Here is an 18,642-nt window from a genome sequence, read left to right as displayed (position 1 = left end):
GCACAGGAACGGGACACCGGGCCAGGAAGGCCAGGCCTCGGGCCTCCTCTGGCCCCTGTCCTCACAGCTCATTCCCTTCAGCCTTAGCAACTTTGTCCCCTCTGACCCGACCCCTGACTTCAGCCACTGATCTGATGCCACTGATCAAGCATCTTCATCCCTCCGACTTGCGCCTCCCTGGCCCCTGACCTCAACCCCTAAAGAAGCAGAAAGTCGAGTAGAAAAATACAGCTATGGAAATACAATGTCGAACAAAACCCAAACACATGCAGTTGTCTTCAAATACAAAACACCAAAACGTTCATTAAAGTAAATCACCATTAAAAAAAGAAGAGCAGAAAGATATTTTTTAATCTAAATAAGTAAATAAATAGTACACGCATCTCAGCCAGGGGCCCTCTATAACCACCCCCAGGATGACCCCTCTTCCCCTTCTGCCCGCAGAACCCTGGGATTCTGGGCCACCTCCACAGAGGCCAGACTGGAGGCAGGTGGGACCCACCTGAGATGTTGGTGGTGATCTCAGTGAGGGCCGCCTGGCCGAAGCCTTTGCCTGTGCGGGCACGCACAGAAAACAGGTAGGTGGTGCCTGGGTGCAGGTTGGAGAAGACATGGTAGGTCTCATTGCGGAGCTTGGAGATGGTCCGTCGTGGGCCAGGCACATTCACGGCTGGGTCTGACGACTCGATGCTCTGGTAGCTGATCTGGGGGCAGGATGGGCAGGCAGGAGGTGGGCAGTGGGAGGAGGAAGGGCATTGCTGGCCCAATAGCCTCCCCCAGTCAGGGTTCAGCTGGGCAAAGGGGAGAAGTTCAATGGGACTGTGGATTCACATGAGCTCAGGCCTCTGGACACCTCCACCTCTCTATTGCCTTCAGGGCTCCAGTTCCCAAATCCGCAGGCCAGACCCTGGCCATAGTTGAAGGAACCCTGATGATCACCTCTGTCCCCTCCCCCATGAACCTCCCTCTCCAAGCTGCGTGCCCACCTTCCACAAGGGGCCCCGGCTGTAATAGGGTCCAAACCCACCTCATACTGAGTGATGAGGCCATTGGGTTCCTGGGGCTCCTCCCACTTGAGGAAGATCATGTCCTCCAGTGGTGTGAAGGTCAGGGACTCGGCCGCAATCCCGCCAGGCACTGAGAGGGAAAGGCAGCATGGGCCAGGGGAAAGTGGGCTTCGGAGCCAGAAACCTAGGTTATAGTGCCAGTCTTGCCATTTCCTGGCTGACACCTTGGAATACTCAACCTCTCTGAGCCTCGGCTTCCCCATCTGTGAAATGGGGTGATGATAACCCTCCCCTTCACCAGAAGTGAATGATGGCATACAGTATAAGACCCCATGGCCAATGTCAGCGATTTCATTTGGTTCAACGTATTCCTGAGTTCTCCAGAAGTATAGTTGGCACTTTCACTACTGAGCAGGTCACATTCAGTATAGAATGTTTGAATGCTCCTATTTTGTTCTACTTGAGTGGTTTTCAGAAAATATAGACATTTGCCAGAGAAGTGAAAACAACAATTGCATTACGGTGTCAAGATTATGGGTGGAGATGTTTTCTTCTCTAAAAATTTCTAATTGCATAAACAATATGCTCAGTGCAGAAAATCAAACTGAGCAGAGAGAAAATTAATGGCACGAACAATTCCATCACCAAAGGTAAATACTGTTAACATTTTAGCAGAAACCCTTTCAGGTACAGTTTTGCTTCATTTTGCTTTTGCTTTAATGTATTATCTTAACATCAGGCACAAGGAATTTCTTCTAGGAAGAGTGGTCTTTGGTTAAACACCTTGATCAACCATTGTGGGGAAGCTGAAATCCTAAAATAGGGGAAAGCAATGGATAATCAAAGGAAGTGAAAATACTGTGTTAAAATGAACAGTTAACTAGGCAACGCCACTATCCACCCCCCACAAGGAAAAAATGAAAAAGACAATTTGAAGTGTTGGGGAGGATGCAGAGCAATCCCAAAATTTTCACACACTGCTAGTGGGGAGTGTAAATTTATATCGCCATAGGCAAAGCTGTCCGGATATTATCATCTACTTATTTTGAACACATATCCTACAACCTAGCTGATCTACTCCTAAGCATAAACCCATCATAAATGTGTCTGTCTACAAAAAAGAAAGAAAGAACTACAAGGAATTTATTTGCAGCACAATTTAAAATATCTGAAAACTGGAAATACCCCAAATGCCCAACAATAGTCAATAGGATAAATAAATGTGCTATATTCACATAATGGACTATTCAGCAGTGAGAACAGATTTTCCAGAAGTGCACATGCACCATGGTTGAATCTTTCAAGCACAGAATTGAGAGAAAGAAGCCAATTATTAAAAAACACACTGCATGAGTCCATTGATAAAAAGTTCAAAACCAAGCAGAAATTAATCTGTGGCATTATAGATCAGGATAATGGCTAGCATTGGGAGGTTGTGAGTGGGAGACTACATAAAGGGGGGGTTAGGGGGTTGTGGTGATGCTCCTTCTTGGTCTGGGTATGGTTCATCCTGATGTGTCCAGTCTATGAGAATTCACTGAATTGACCACTTAAGATAAGCACACTTCCTGTAATTATTATACTAATACATGGATGTATCAGGAAGCAAAAATCTGCCATCCCAAATTATGTCTTTGGCAAAAAGGTTGATTTCACGGGAGGGGCTCTGCAAGCTGAGTGGAAGTTGCTTTTGAAAAAGACATTTATATGTAAATTTCTCTAAGGGCAACTCCTTCACTGTACAGGAAGATCTAATCTACTTATCACTTTTCAATGAAAAAGCAGAATTAAAATCTGCATACCCATATTTACTCTCTCTTCCTTGGTAAACTCTGTAGCTGACCTTCCTCTTTCTAACTTCCCTTGTCTTAGCTGTTGAAGATGGTATGTGAAGACATGTGGTGGGTTATTCAGTTTTCCTGGTTCTCTTTCATGTCTCTTTCATTGAACCTCTTTTTTTTAACTCTTCTCAATCTGTCTGATGTTAGATTGATTATTTGCCAACCTAGAAAGGCCCAAAGGGGTATGGGATGATTTCTTTTGAGCCCAACAGATGAAAAGTAAAAAATATTAAATAAGAAGCAGTTATTGGAGGGAGGGGTAAGGAGAGAAAAAAAGCAAGAAGAAAGAGGGCCAAGCAGCCAAAGTGAGGCTTGGCCAGGGTGGGTGAAGAGGCCATAACATATCTTGGGGTCACAAGAAGGCAGGGTCAACAGCGTCAACAGACTTTAAAAACGGAATGGTATGACATTCAGCTTGAGGTTGTTTGTGAAGAGTAGCATATGCCACCTTGGCATAAGGGTTATTTTGAGCTGAATTAAGAAGCAGGTACAAAAAGCCCTTGACTAAAAGCAGGACATAAATTTGTAAAGGTTCCTCCTCTCTCTTTATTTTATTTTTTTTTAAAGAGTTATTTATTCATGCATACAAGAACCAGGGTACAGGCCAGATGTGCGGGAGTGTGAGAGGATTCACCAGAGACAAAGCAGGGAACAGAATAGGCAGACTGACGAAACACACTGCTGAGGGAAGCAGCAGGCAAGACAGGAGAGGTCTGCCATGCCATGTGGTTATCTCCTTGGCCTGCCAGGATTGAACCCACACTGCAGAGGCTGTGGCGGACAGCTTCATAGTGCTGCACTCAACCGCCTGCGCCACCAGGGAGGCCTCCCACTGTTATAGGGCAGCCCCGATACAAAACGGGTTGCCTGACTGTGGGTCCTCACCTGCGCTTAAAAGGACTTATCAATACTCTACTGCAGGCACACACGAAAGGTTAATAAAAGGTTTATTTACAAGGGAAGGGCAAATGAGGAAATGTACAGCTCAGGGAGAAAAGTGGGAGACAAAGTTTTAAATGCATCCTACCCGATCCGCTGATCTGGAATCCCAAATGGCACTCTGAGAGCTGGCCGCGAGCCAGGAGCCATGAAGCCAGGAGGTGAGGAGAGAGCGAGCCCCCCAAGGCCCACGTGTCTGGTTTTTATACCAAACCTGGCTGCTTAACTCCACCCTCAGGTCCCAGCCACCTTCCCTTATGGTGGTGACGGGATTTGTCTTTCCCAATGTCTTGATGGCTTTGGTCTGGAGTGGGGGTGGAATCCACAAAGCCTGCATGGAATTAGCTCAGGACATCCTTTCTCCCTAACACCAACTCTTTATCAGTAAGGACAGAAGTTAATCACTGAGGCAGCTCCAGAACCAGAGGAATCTATAAAACAAACTTAACTAACTGGCTTTCATCTACCATTAGTTTCCCCATATATTTATCCTTCCTTAATTTGCTGCCCCTAGAAGCTCAAAGCTTTTTGTTTTGCCTTCTTATTTCTCAATAAATAAATGCATTGTCCTTTGGTTAAACCCCAGTTCTAACCACCCCTTTGAGTTACTCATCACTGAGTACTCCCATGTGTATGTGTGAAGCACATGTTAATAAACTTCTGCTTGTTTATCCTTGTTAATCTGTCTTTTCTATGTCTAATTTACAGGGACCCGGCTAAAATGAGTAGAAGAAAAAAATGCTGAGTTTTTTCCTCTATATTTGCAATATTTCAGAGTAAACCCTTCCGATAGTCACTCCCATCCCCAGCAAATCCTCAGCACATCGGCACAGGGCAGATAGCGTACATGCTGCCTTGAGTGAGTGGGGTTTTATGGAAATCAAGGAACTGAGTTTGGTGTCTGAGCCACTGTTGTGCAGAGCAGAAAACTGGGTATGTTAGGGAGGCAAGATAAACTATTAAGGAGCTTGGGGTACTTGGGGACTGGCAGGAATCTAAAGGATGGCTTTGGAATCATGCTGTCATTAGAGTGTAGCTGTTAATAATGACAACTCTGAAGCCACATGGCCAGATATGAAATCCAAATCTGCTACCTAGCTATGTGACCTGATCTGTAAAATGGAGATAGTAATAGTGCCTACCACATAGGGTTGTAGAGAGAAAGAATCTGCTATCCCAAAAATGTCTCTTTGGCATAAAGATTATTTCACAGGAGCTATGAAGGTTGGGGAGAGACAGTCCTTTTGTAAGGTGTAATTTTAAGTGTGATCTTATTAAGAGATTCCCTGAGGCAAGCCAAGATAATCCTTTACATTTTCTTTTCAAGTCAGTCTTTCATAGCTACCAACAAGATGAGTATTCAGACTAAGAAGTCTCTACAGTTTTTCAATTTAGAAATTTTCCAATTCAACAGTGACTCAGACCAATAAACATCACAAGATCCAGGAAAGTTCACTTCCAGAAAAGAACCTGATGTGGTCATAAAAATTCCTCTCTCAAAACATCTTATAGCTGCCCACATAATGCACATGGGCACATTCATCCTTCAGTCAGCAAAGGACAGAGATATAGGTCACAAAAACCCAAAGTCACAAAGTCATATAAAATGCAAAAAAAGGAAAGACTTAATGAACATTAATGACTTCAACTATGCCTTAGGTCTCTTAGAATCAAACTTGGACCTAAGAGAGACTTGCCACAGGATTGAGGTTGTTTTTTTTTTTTTTCTTTTTACAGAGTGCTTGTCTAGTTGCATTTATTTTGTTTATGGTTGGTGGATGCTAATTAGCCTATTCTGTGACTAAAGAAGTTGTGGGGAACTTTTTTAAAGTGCTAAGCTTTAAAATGTTTGACCCAAGTCCATCAAATTTGCAGTTCTTTGGTTTCCAAGATTTCCCTAGCAATAGCCTTACTTTAGTACACCTCAAGGTTTTCCCTCCTTATAAAAACATAGGAAAGACAGACTTTTCTCTCAGACGTTCTCTGAGAGAAAAGATTCGAACAAGAATATTCAAACCAGAGCACACAATCTCGAATTAACAAAACAAGTCTCTATACTTAAAATAATAAGCTTCCCTAATACTTTTCTCCTAGCAGTCTTGATTTTAAAAGAGAGAGGGAAAGAATCTCATCACTTTTACCTCCATTGGACCCCTGCAAACAGAGATCCAGAAGACTGACAGGTAAAAAATTTTTACCTTTTACCAGCTATTGTCTGGGGTTCCAGGATCTCTCTCTGCAGCAACCAGGAGCAGTGTCCAGTCAATGAAGTAGGTCCCATCTGAGTCGCCGAACTCTTGGGACACAGGGGGAAATTTTCCCCTGCCCCTCTGAGGTCCTTCTTGGGCTGGTTGAGCAAACATGTATATGCAATTAAATTTGTTCTTTTTCTCCTAGTAATATGTCTGATGTTAATTTATTTGCTCAACCAGCCTGAAAAGGACCTCAGAGGGGCAGGGGAAATTTTCTCCTGTACTCTTAAACGGTTGTCATGGGGATTACACCATTGATATGTGAAAAGCATTCAGAACAGTGCTTGACATGTAGCAAATGTTTAATAAGTATTAGCTTGACATAAGTAGAACACTGTACTCAACAATGACAAAATGCATTGCATGAAATATTTACCAAATATTTCAAGCACACATGAAATATTTACCAAAATTTAACCATATGCTCATTCATAAAGTAAGGATCAAGTTTCGTAAGCCCTAAATTAGAGCCTGGTAATTTCAGTGTGGCACTGTGAACACAGTGGAGTTAAGTTAGAAATCAGTAACAAAAACATAATTAGAAAAGTGCCAATAGCTTAGAAATTTAGTAATACAGTTCTTAACAACTTTTAGGTCAAGAAAAAATTGTATCAGGAATTTTAAAATACTTTGAAGTGAATATAATGAACATAGGATACATCAAAACTCATTGGAAACACCTAAAACAGGGCTTAGAGGGAATTGATAGTGTCAAATGCATGTGTTATAAGTGAAGAAAGCCTCTAAATCAATTATCGAATACACTTCCTCTCAAAAAGCTAAAAAAAAAATCAAATCCAAAGAAAATATAAAAAAGAAAATAAAGAATAGGAAATATACAATTAAAAATCAACTAAGTTAAAAGTTGGCTCTTTGAAAAGATTAATGAATTTATATACCCCTAGTAAGAATGAACAGGAAAAAATGAGAAGATACAAACTGCCAATAACAGAAATTTAAAAAGAGATATCACTATAAATGCCATGAGCATTAAATAAATAATAGAATACTATAACCAACTTTATGTCAAGAAATTTGAAAATTTAGATGAAATAAACAAATTCCTTAAAAACACAGTACACCAAAACTGTTACAATAGAAAATCTGAATATTCCAAGATCTATATTAAAAATTACAGCCATTATTAAAAAACCCTGCCACAAAGAAAACACCAGGTTCAAAGTCCTTCACTGTTGAATTCTTCCAAACATTTGAGGAAGAAATCATTCCAATCTAACCCAATGTCTTCCAGAGAATAAATATTATAGTGCTTTGTTGTTAGATCGTTGGCTTAATCCTAAATTTAAAAAAAAAATCATATAGGGCCTCCCTGGTGGCGCAAGGGGTTAAGACGCAACCTATGAAGCTATACGCAGCCACTGCAGCATGAGTTCAATCTCAGGCCAGGGAGTTACCCACATGGTGCAGCAGACCTCTCCTGACTGGCTCACTGCTCCCCTCAGCAGTGTATTTCAGTCAATCTGCCTGTTCTTTTCCCTACTCTCTCTCTGGTGAATCCTCTCACCCCCCCCCCATGCCTCTGGCCTGTACCCCAGTTCTTCTATGCATAAATAAATCTTAAAAAAAAAATCATATAATTATTGGTCTCAGACATGGGGTGTTTACAAGAGGCACTCTGGGCCCTGGAAACGAAGGTAGAGATGCTTACCATCCTCATCCGTCTGGAAGGTGACCTCCTTGCCCTCCTTGCGCCCCTCAGGGTTAGTGAGGATGAGTCGGACGTGAACGTTCCTGTAAGGCAGCAGATTCCTGATGGTGTGGCGGCTGACACCCCGTTCCATCTGCAAACACTCCCGGATGGTCTGGTTGTGGCTGCTGCCCAGTGTGTAGCGATAACACAGGGACACGGTGTAGGTGTGGCAGCGTGTGACGTTGTAGCCCAGGGGTTCCCACTGCAAGGTTAGCTGGCGGGCCTGGATCTCTGCAAAAGCCAAGCCTTTGGGGGCCCTCATGGGCTCTGGGTCCCCAGAAGCGAAAAGAAGGTGACAGAGAAATGGGAAAAGAAGAAGAGGAACATCAGTCAGCAGACTGAAATCATTCCCATTCTGCTCTCCAGATCTCAACAGAACATTAAACAGAGGGAAAGGGTGTGTTCTGGAGTTAGGCAGGGCTATGTCTGAATCCCAGCTCTGCCCTGGCAGCTGGTGAACCACTTGCTGAGTTGCTTCACTTCTCCAAGCCTTACTTTCCTCAACTACAAAAATGGGATAATAGGCCTCACCTTATCAGATAACTGTAAGGTTTAAGGTGATGTGTATAAAGTATATGTGACAATATCTAGGACAAAATATATTATTAGCTATCATTTTTTTTAAATAACATAATTCAAGATCATCCTAGAAGACATCTGGCCAGTGTGGCCAGTCTGAATCAACCTATTGCTCTATTTTCTTAATTCCAACTTTGTTTTGAAACAGCTTATAATAATACATATGATACAATAACACATGATGAGGAAAATGAAAAACAAATACTTAAATAATGCCAGGAGAGTGTTAGGGAAACAGAAATGCATGCCATTAGGTGCTAAAAATAAGGTTCAAATTGGGTGGTGAGTTCCCTGGCTGCCAAAGCAAAAGGGAGAAAATTTCTTATAAAGATAATAATAATATGGGTATTAGGAGCTTTGTGAGTGCCAGAGGCTTTAAAATGCTTTATCTCATTTCATCTTCTCTGTAATCCAATGAGGTAGGTGTTATTATTAGCCCTGTAGAAATGGAGATTTAGAGAGATTAAGTAACTTGACCACAGTCACACAGTGTAAGTGGTGAATCTGGAATCCAAACCTGGACAAGTCCCAGAATGTCCCAGAATCCATTCTTTCTTTTTTTTTTTTTTAATTTACGCATACAAGAACTGGGGTACAGGCCAGAGATGAAGAGGGATGAGAGGATTCGCCAGAGACAGAGTGGGGAGCAGAACAGACAGATCTACTGAAATACACTGCTGAGGGGAGCAGCAAGTGAGTCAGAGGTCTGCTGTGCCATGTAGGTTAGCTCCCTGGCCAGGGATTGAACTCAGACTGCAGTGGTGATAGCATGATGGCGCTTACACTTAACCCCCAGACCACCAGGAAGGCCCAGCTGTGTGATCTTAAGCAAATCTCGGCCCCAATCCCCTCATCTGTAAATGAAGAAGTCACGACTACTAATGATGCTTTTCTGTCTTGGCTCTGAAATGCACACTCATTGCCCTCCAGTCCTGTGAGCACCTGCAAAGCATGTGCAGTTAGAGAATCTCAGGATATTCCTTAATGAACAGAAGAGAAAGCAGTGCTGCTTGGCCATTTATGATTCAGTGCAAACCTCATATTGTTTATTCCGATTAATTTGCTCAGGATGCACTTTACAAGTACATGCAAAGGGAATCATTGGGTTGCTCTCAACTCTGGAATGCCTGGGTTGCACCGCTTTGCATGTCAGCCCCAAGGGCAGCATGGGTAGGAGTGGGAGTGGGGGTAGGGACAAGTGGCATTTCCTTTCTTTGCTTGGGTCAGAGGCAAGTATGTCTCCAGTCATACATCACAGATAGGGCCACCAAAGAACTTTATCAGCTGCTACGAGCAGGGCATATTGACATCTTACAGTCTGTCTCCCACCTCCCCCAAGGCAGACCCAATCCTCATCCAACAAGGACACTAAAGGACTGGCTTCTCCTGCTCACTGCAACCTACAGGCTGGCTGCTGGTTGCAAGCCCACTTGCCATACTTAGGTTTTCTCTCCCATTCCTGACCCACAGAGATGCTCCTAATGCATTTAAAGAAGACCATGAAAAGTGAAGTGCTAATTAGAGACACAGGCTGGGTGGGGGGATCTGGCACACAGGACAGTAAGTTCCTATCCAAAAGGGGCAGCTGCTACTCAGCTCCAGGCGAGGTTGCCATGCAGGACTACTGGCTCAGGGTTGCCAGATCCTGCCATTTTTTAAGAGAAGCCAGAAATTCAGATTTTTTAAGTGAAATCTCCAGATTTATAAATACTGGCAACCTACTCAGGAATTTTAAAACCACCTTGCAGGGTATAAAATAGCGACTTCTAACTTAGAGGATGAAACTTCAACCTCATGCTTGGGTATCCCATTCTCCAATAGCTGTGCTAGGCCCATCTGCCTTGCTAGACTGAGGGGTCTTTGAAAAGAAAGCGCCCTTCACTCTTCTCCCCCATCCTGATCAGGGCAGATCTGGGAGCCAAATAGTTTGTTGACTACAGACTGATTTGTTGATTGAAGGGTGTGAATTCATGAGTCTTTCTGTTTCCAAAAACCATCTGGCACCCAGACATACTCCAACACACAGACTGGCAAACAAACTTGGGGGCCACAATGCCCCATCCCTGTAAATTCCACAGGACTGCAGACAATTCAGAGATCGAAGGTCAAAATGCACCTTAAAACATAGAGACTGGACCTCCCCGGTGGCACAAGGGGTTAAGTCTCAGCGTTATAGCTATCACCAGCCACTGTAGCATGAGTTCGATCCCTGGCCAGGGGGTTACCCACATGGCACAAGAGACCTCTCCCGCCTCTCCCACTGCTCCTCTCAGCAGTATATTTCAGTAGATTTGCCTGCTCTGCTCCCTACTCTGCCTCTGGTGAATCCTCTCACCCAACACACCTCTGGCCTACACACCAGCTCTTGCATGCATAAATAAAAAAAAAAAACAATACAGAGACTGACAGTTAACATCTGTAAAGGAGGTCAAAATGCATTGATTTTAATATGCTAATAAGGATGTAGTAACCCTGGAACTTTCCATATTTCTTATGGAAGGAGCTTTGGACTGGGGTCAAATCCACCAAGTTCAAATCCTATCTCCACTGTCAGTCTCTCTGAGATTCCAGGGCAAGTTACTTAATCCCCTTTCAACATCAGGTTCCTCAACTTAAAAAAAAAATGGAGGTGGGGGGTGGGGGACGGGAGGAGAGGGATTGGGGTCAAAATGGGGGGGGTTGCAATTGTATGGGGAATATAAAAATAAAATTTATTATTAAAAAAAAATTTTTTTTTAAATTGAATTAAAAAAAAAAAAAAAATGGAGGGCCTCCCCAGTGGCGCAGCAGTTGAGCCCTGGGCTACGAAGCTGTCCATAGCCTCTGCAGCGCCGGTTCAATCCCCGGCCGCCGGCGAGGGTCCCACATGGCGTGCAGACCTCTCCTGCTGCCCGCTGCTCCCCTCAGCAGTGTACTTCGTCATTCTGCCTGTGCTGCTCCCCGCTCTGGCTCTAGTGAATTCTCTCACCCTCCTGCGCTTCTGACTATACCCAGTGCTTGTATAAATAAATAAATAAATCTTTAAAAAAGAAAAAAATGGAGATTATGAGCTCTACCTGGAAGAGCAAGTGTGAGAGTTACCGAAGGTGATGTGAGCCAGCCCATTGTAATCAATAGAGAAATATGTGTGTGCTAAGGTGAGATCCTGGTAGTAGTGTAAATTAATGCAAATATTTTTTAAATCAATCTATAGCAAAGCCCTTACCTCAACCATTACTCACTATCCTAAAGAAATAACCCAGGGGAATCCATCATAAACATCATATTTCCATGCAGTATTATTTGCAAAAATAGAGATCTGGAAAGAAATTGTTCAGCAATATGGAGACATTTAATGGACTTCCACTGCCAATAAACATAATTATAAACAAGATAACACATGTAACAACACCAAGCAAAGGAAGCAGAAGACAGAATGCTTTCTACATCCTAAGAACAAAAGTGTAAAAATGTGTACTGTGGGCATATGGGCAGAGATTTGAAGACAGAAAAACTCAAACAGCTGTTGGGCTAGGATGATGAGATTCAGACTGATTTTTTAAATGCCTTGTACTGGCATTATATTATTGCTTTTACAGTAAATAATATTGTGGAAGGAGAGTTTCAGGGGGATAAGGAGCTAACAACACAGCTGGCCAACAGCAAAACTACTGCCCAGGCGCCTCATCAAGGAGGGAGTGGTGATGTCCATGAGGAAAAGCATGCAATTAAGAGGGGCAAGAGTTGTTTGGTCCCTGTCCAGTGCTTCCGTCCTGGCCAGCCTATGGAAAGTTTTTAGAGGGCCTGGCACAAAGTTGTCAATCAAGCCTCTGAGGGCAGCATCTGCTGCTGTGCTGCTGCTATTTTATACACTGGTTTGGAAATCAGGACATTCAATCCCTTTGGTTCTGAGTCTGCTATGAACTCACTGTCTAGATATAGGCAAGTAATTAAATCCCTAAATCTCAGTTTCTTCCTATGTAGAATAGTAACAATGGACAGTGATCACCATGAAACCTGCATTCTTGACCCACTGTATGACCACAGGCAAGTGCCTTTCCCTCACTGGGTTTCAGTTCCCCTGTCTGCACATGGAGGGGAGTCGAACAGAGTCTCTGTGGAACCCCCAATCCCAGCTCTTATTTTCTTTATTCTAAGTACCCAGCCAGCACTGGCTTTGAAAAGTTAATTACACCATAATAATGACAGTGGTCATTTACTAAGTGCTTACTATGTGTTAGGCTCTACACTTGACATGCACTTAATGTATTCATATTACCTGCATTTAACTCAAAATACTGGAGGATTCCAGGGTTCAGGCCTCACAACTCTTTTCCATCGACACTTGTTCCCTAAAATCTGAGGACTCAACCTGGGCGCTACTGGCATTTGGACTAAATAATTCTTTGCTGTGGAGGGCTGTTTGCACATTATAAGATGCTTAGCAGTTTCCTGGCTTCCTCTACCCTTTAGATGCCATTAGCACCCCACCCCCAGTTATGACAACCAGTATGTCTCCAGACACTGCAAATGTCTCCTGGGAGACAACTCAACCCCAGTTGGAAACCATCAGTGTAAAAGATCTCATCCAGTCTCATGGCTTTAAATACCATCTACACCACGTCTATCCTGATGACTTTCAAATTTATATCTGCAGCCTGAACCTCTTCCCTGAACTCCACACTCATAAATCCATCTGCCTGATGGATATCGCCACTTGAACGTCTAATAGGCATCTCAGAGTCAACATTTCCAACACCGAACTCCTGATCTACGACACCCTATCATGCCTGCTCCTCCAGAAGTCTGCTCCTTGGCAGTAAATGACACTCCATCCTTGCAGCTGCTCGAGCAAAACACCTTGGAGCCATCCTTGACTTCTATCTCCCTCTCCCACTGCATAACCAATCCATCAGCAAAGGCAGTTAGCTCTACCTTCAAAACAAGCCCAGAATCTAGCCACCTCCTCCCAGTTCCCAGCTTCCACTATCTCTGAACAAAGTTGTTGCAGTGATCTCCTCATCCTCCTAGAGTCTGTTCCCCACAAAAGGGCCAGAGTGAATCTTTTTTTTTTTAAGATTTATTTATTCATGCATACAAGAACCCGGGCATGGGCCAGATGCGCAGGAGGGTGAGAGGATTCACCAGAGACAGAGTGGAGAACAGAACAGGTAGACTGACTGAAATACACTGCTGAGGGGTGCAGCAAGCGAGACAGGAGAGGTTTGCAGCGCCATGTGGGATTCTCACCAGCCAGCTGGGATCAAACCAGCACTGCAGAGGCTGCGGACAGCTTCACAGCACTGCGCTCAACCACCTGCACCACTAGGGGAGGCCCCAGAGTGAGTCTTTTGAACAAAGTAGATGATGTCCCTCCTGCTCTCCAAACCCTGGGGTGGGTGAGTCCCACAACCCCAGCACAACTTCGACCTCCTCTCCTGGCACCCCTCTCAGTCACTAGATCACCGTCACCCTGGTCTCCCTGCTCTGCTCACCAACCCAAGCACGCTCCAGTCTCCAGGCCTCTGACTTACTGTGTGGTCTGCCCATATGCCTCTTCTTCAACAATTCCTCCAGTTTCCTACACAGCTCTGTCCCTCACCTCCTTCAAGTCTCTATTCAAATGTCACCTTCTCAATAAATGGTTTGTTAGGTTTTTAAAATTACAATCTTGGGCCTCCCTGGTTGGCGCAGGGGTTAAAGACAACGTTATCAAGCTACTGCCAGCCACAACAGCACAAGTTCAATCCCGGCCAGTCAGGGAGCAACCTACATGGCGCAGCAGACCTCTCCTGACTCGCCCGCTGCTCCCCTCAGCAGTGTGTTTCAGTACATCTCCCTGTTCTGCCCCCCACTCTCTCTGGTGAATCCTCTCTCTACATCTTCAGCTTACACCTCAATTCTTGTATGCATCAATAAATACATTTAAAAAAAAAAAAAAGCACTCTTCCTACCCCTGGACCCCTGGACCCCATTCCACCCCATTTTATTCTTCACAGTATGCATCATCTCATGCACTATTTATTTCACTTGCTTACTGTCTCCTTCCACCCGAATGTAAGTCCCAGGTAGAGCTCCTGTATCATGAACTCTCATGCTAATGGCCTTCTTCTGTCTTGACTGTAGTCCCACATAACAGGACTTAATAAGCAATGAACCGTCACACCTGCCCTATGAATACAAAAATCATTATTATTCCCATTTTATAAAATGAGGATACCGAAGTTCTAAGAGGTTAAGTAACCTGCCCCAGGTTCCTGAACTAGAAAGCATTCCAGAACACACCCACCCACTACGTATGCATCTCCCCAAATGTAGCAGTAAACTGAATTTTAGATGGTTCCCCAATCAGTTTTTAAACACACTAAGAACAATTAATAAATCTCGACAAAAAATTAACCTCAACCTAAACCTCATACCTTATGCAAAAATAATTCAAACTGGATCATGAACTTAAATGTAAAACTATAACATTTTTAGGAAAAAAATCTTTGGGGCCTATAACTCGGCAAGGAACCCTAACATTAGGCACAAATTTGGCACAATTCATAAAAAATTTTGGTAAATTGGCCCTCGGCAAAATTAAAAATGGTTGCTCTGTAAAGGTTCAGGCAGAGGGTAAAAAGAAGCTAAAAGCTGGATGAAAATATTTACAAACTACATATCCTGTTGGGTATGTATAGGTAGTTTTTGTTAAGGACTAGTATCTACAATGTGTAAATAACTCTCAAAACTCTATAGTAGGAAATGAATAATCCCATTAGAAAATGGGCAAAGATATGAACAATTCACAGAAGAGAATGTACAGATGGCAAATAGCACATGAAAAGATTTCAACATCACTCAGCATTAAGGATATGTAAATTAAGGCCAGAATGGAATATCACTAGCTCTCAGAATGGCTGAAAGGAAAAAATAATGACGACACTAAAAGCTGGCATGGATGCAGAGAACTGGACGAATCACACATTGCTGGTAAGAATGTAAAACACTACAGCCATTCTGGCAGTTTCTGACAAAACTAAGTATATAATTACCATATGACCCATCAATTGCACCATGGGCATTTACTCCAGAAAAATGAAAATGTATGTTTATACAAAAACCTGTACACAAATATTCATAGCAGCTTCACTTGTAATAGGCAAAAAATAGAACTAGTCCATATGTCCTTCAACACATGGCATGGTTAAAATTGGTATATCCACACCATGGAACACTCCACAACAAATACACTCAGCAAGAAGAAGGAATGAACTACTAATATGCACAAAAACCTGGATGAATCTCCAGGGAATCCCCAATTCTCACTGAGAAAAGAAGAGTCTTTTTTAAAATGAGGCCAGTACAACTGAATAGCCATATTTAGAAGAATGCAGTTGACCCCTACCTCACACCACAGATAATTAACTCAAAATGGATCAAGGACCTGTAAGAACTAAAAGTATAAAATGCTTAGGGAAAGCTTAAGGGTAAACCTTCATGACTTTGGATTAAGCAATAGTTTCCTAGATATAACAACAGAAGCACAAACAACAAAGGAAAAATTAGATAAATTGGGTTTCACCAAAATTAAAAACTTGTTTTTAGAAAAACACCATCAAAAAAATTAAAAGACAGGGGCCCCCCAGTGGGGCAAGGGGTTAAGCACACGCTAAGAGGCAATCTGCAACTTCTGCAGCACAAGTTCGATCCCCAGGCGGGGAGCAACCCACATGGCACAGCAGATCTCTCCTGACTCACCCGCTGCTCCCCTTCAGCGGTGTAATTCGGTCAATCTGTCTGTTCTGTTCCCCACTCTATCTCTGGTGAATCCTTTCACCACCACCCCTCCCCCTCATCTCTGGCCTGTATCCCAGCTCTTGTATGCATGAATAAATATTTAAAAAAAAATTAAAAGACAACCCACAAAAATAGAAGAAAATATTTGGAAAGACAAGTATACATCAAATATATTGTGGCTTTGGTTCCAGACCACAGCAATAAAGTGAATGTTGAAATAAAATTAATTTTTTTGTTTTCCAGTGCATACCATGTTATGTATGTTTACAGTATGTTTATACTATACAATAGTCTATTAAGTGTGCAATTGTATTATGTGGAGACAAACAATGACTACACCTTGATTAAATGTGACAGCAAGACATGAAGGGAGCACATGCTTTTGGAAACCTGGTGCCAACAGTATTGCTCCACTCAGGGTTGCCACAAACAACCTGCAATTTATAAAAAGCGCTATATTGGCAATGCACAGTGAAGCAAAACTCAATAAAAGCAAGGATGCCGGTGTGTCTGATAAGAACTCTTACAACTCTTACAAAAGACAGATGACCCAACTTAACATGGTAAAGGATTTGATACATAGAAGACATACAAATGACCAATAAACACATAAAAAACATTCAACATCATTAAACATCAGAGAAATAATAGTGAAAACCACAATGAGATACCATTAGACACCCTTTAGAAGGTTTGTAATCAGAAGACAGTGAACAACAAGTGTTAGCAAGGATGTTGAGAAATCAGAATCCTCATTCACTGCTGATAGGAATGTAAAATGGCACTGCCACTTTGGAAAACAGTCCAGCAATTCCTCAAAGGTTCAACATAGTTTCCATTTGATATATGTCCAGAAGAAGTGAAAACATGTCCACATGAAAACTTGCACACGAATATTCGTAGCAATACTGTTCATAATAACCAAAAAGTGTAAATAACCCAAAAGTCCATCAACTGATGATGGATAAATAAATTTTGTGATATATTTATACAATGCAGTATGTTTCAGCAATGAAAACAAATAAAATACTAACCATGCTACAATGGGTAAACCTTCAAAAACATGCTGAGTGAAAGAAACAAGTGACAGAAAGCTTTATATTGTATGATTCCGTACATTTGAAATGTCCACAAAGAAGCAAATCTAGAGAGACAGAAAGCGTATTCTTGGCTGCCTGGGCTGGTGGTGTTAAGGGGAAGGGCGGGGAGGAGAGAGTCTGCTAAAAAGTACAAGGTTTCCTTTTGGACGATGAAAATGTTTTAAAATGGATTGTGAATGTTGGCTGCACAACTCTGGGAATATATTAAAAACCATGGAATGGTACACACTAATGAGTGAACTGTATAAGGGTTGAATTCTATCTCAATAAAGTTGCTACCAAATAAAAAGCTCAGTTCCAAAAGTTTATATGATGTATGATTTCAAGATGTCATGATTTTTATAATATTTCTGAGAAAACAACATTTTAGGAATGAAGGACAGTTTAGGAGTTACTAGGGTTTGGGGGCAGAGGAAGGGACAGGTGAGTATGGATAAAATAAAATGGCAGCAGGCAGGAGGGCATCAAGGCGACTGATCTGTTCATTACCTTGACCATGGTGGTAAATATAGGAACCTACCCACGTGATAAGCTGTAGAACTGAATATGCACAAGTACACACAAGTGAGCACAAGTAAAACTGGAGAAATCTGAATAAGATCTGTGGACGGTGGGCCTCCCCGGTGGCGCAGCGGTTGAGTGCTGGGTTGTGAAGCTGCCCGCAGCCTCTAAAGCGCCGGTTCGATCCCCGGCTGCTCCCCAGCCACTGGAGGAGGGTCCCACATGGCGCACAGACCTCCCTCAGCAGTGTACTTCGGTCCTTCTGCCTGTTCTGCTCCCCGCTCTGGCTCTGGTGAATTCTCTCACCCTCCCACGCTTCTGACTGTACCCAGTGCTTGTATAAATAAATAAATAAATAAATCTTTAAAAAAAAAAAATCTGTGGACGGTACAATATCAGTCTCTCCACTGTGATATTAAACTACAGTTCAGCAGAATGTTACCATGATAGCAAATAGGGTGAAGGATATAGGGAATTTTTTTTCTTACACTACTTGTGAATTTACAATTATCACAATAAAAATTTCAATAAAAACACTGAAATCACAGAATAAGAAAATTGTTCTGTTCTCGATTAATCTTCGGATTAAACAACAACAACAAAAATCTCCTGCGGTGTAGGTGCCTCACATTCAAATGCCCACACAAGAGAATCCAACTAGAACTTAATAACATACTTTATTTTATGGTTTTCAGTGGCTTGTTTTATCTAGATGATTCCATGTAAAATTAGGAAAACAGATTCTGGAGTCAGTCAAGTCAGTCTTACTAGCTGTGCCACCTCAGGCCCATCCCTTCACATCTCTGTGCCTCAGTCACCCTTCCTGTAAAATGGACATGACAAGAGTACCAAGATTATGGTGGTGATGTGAGTTTTAAATCAACAAATGTGTGTGTGTACATACGTGTAAATGTCTGGCACAAAAATAAGTGCTAGCTATCCTTATTATAT

At 42.6% G+C, this 18,642-nt stretch overlaps 1 protein-coding gene across 6 annotated transcripts in view; it reads right to left on the bottom strand.

Moving 5' to 3' along the window:
• PTPRU (protein tyrosine phosphatase receptor type U) overlaps positions 1-18,642 on the bottom strand; it is a 74,890-nt gene that overhangs the window by 38,318 nt on the left and 17,930 nt on the right. For all 6 annotated transcript variants that reach the window (XM_037498237.2, XM_037498238.2, XM_037498235.2 and 3 more), the window contains 3 exons: positions 7,709-8,017; positions 1,028-1,137; positions 503-704 (listed from right to left, as the gene is read on the bottom strand). In XM_037498237.2, the coding sequence (XP_037354134.1) occupies positions 503-704; positions 1,028-1,137; positions 7,709-8,017 (621 nt within the window). The remainder of the gene's footprint in view (positions 1-502; positions 705-1,027; positions 1,138-7,708; positions 8,018-18,642) is intronic.

The sequence above is a fragment of the Talpa occidentalis genome, unplaced genomic scaffold, assembly GCF_014898055.3.
Source record: "Talpa occidentalis isolate TD23 unplaced genomic scaffold, MPIMG_talOcc4v2.1 talOcc4.9, whole genome shotgun sequence".
NCBI classification, from domain to species: domain Eukaryota; kingdom Metazoa; phylum Chordata; class Mammalia; order Eulipotyphla; family Talpidae; genus Talpa; species Talpa occidentalis.
The sequence above is the reverse complement of the archived record's forward strand: the minus strand, read 5'-3'. Positions and strand labels throughout refer to the sequence as shown.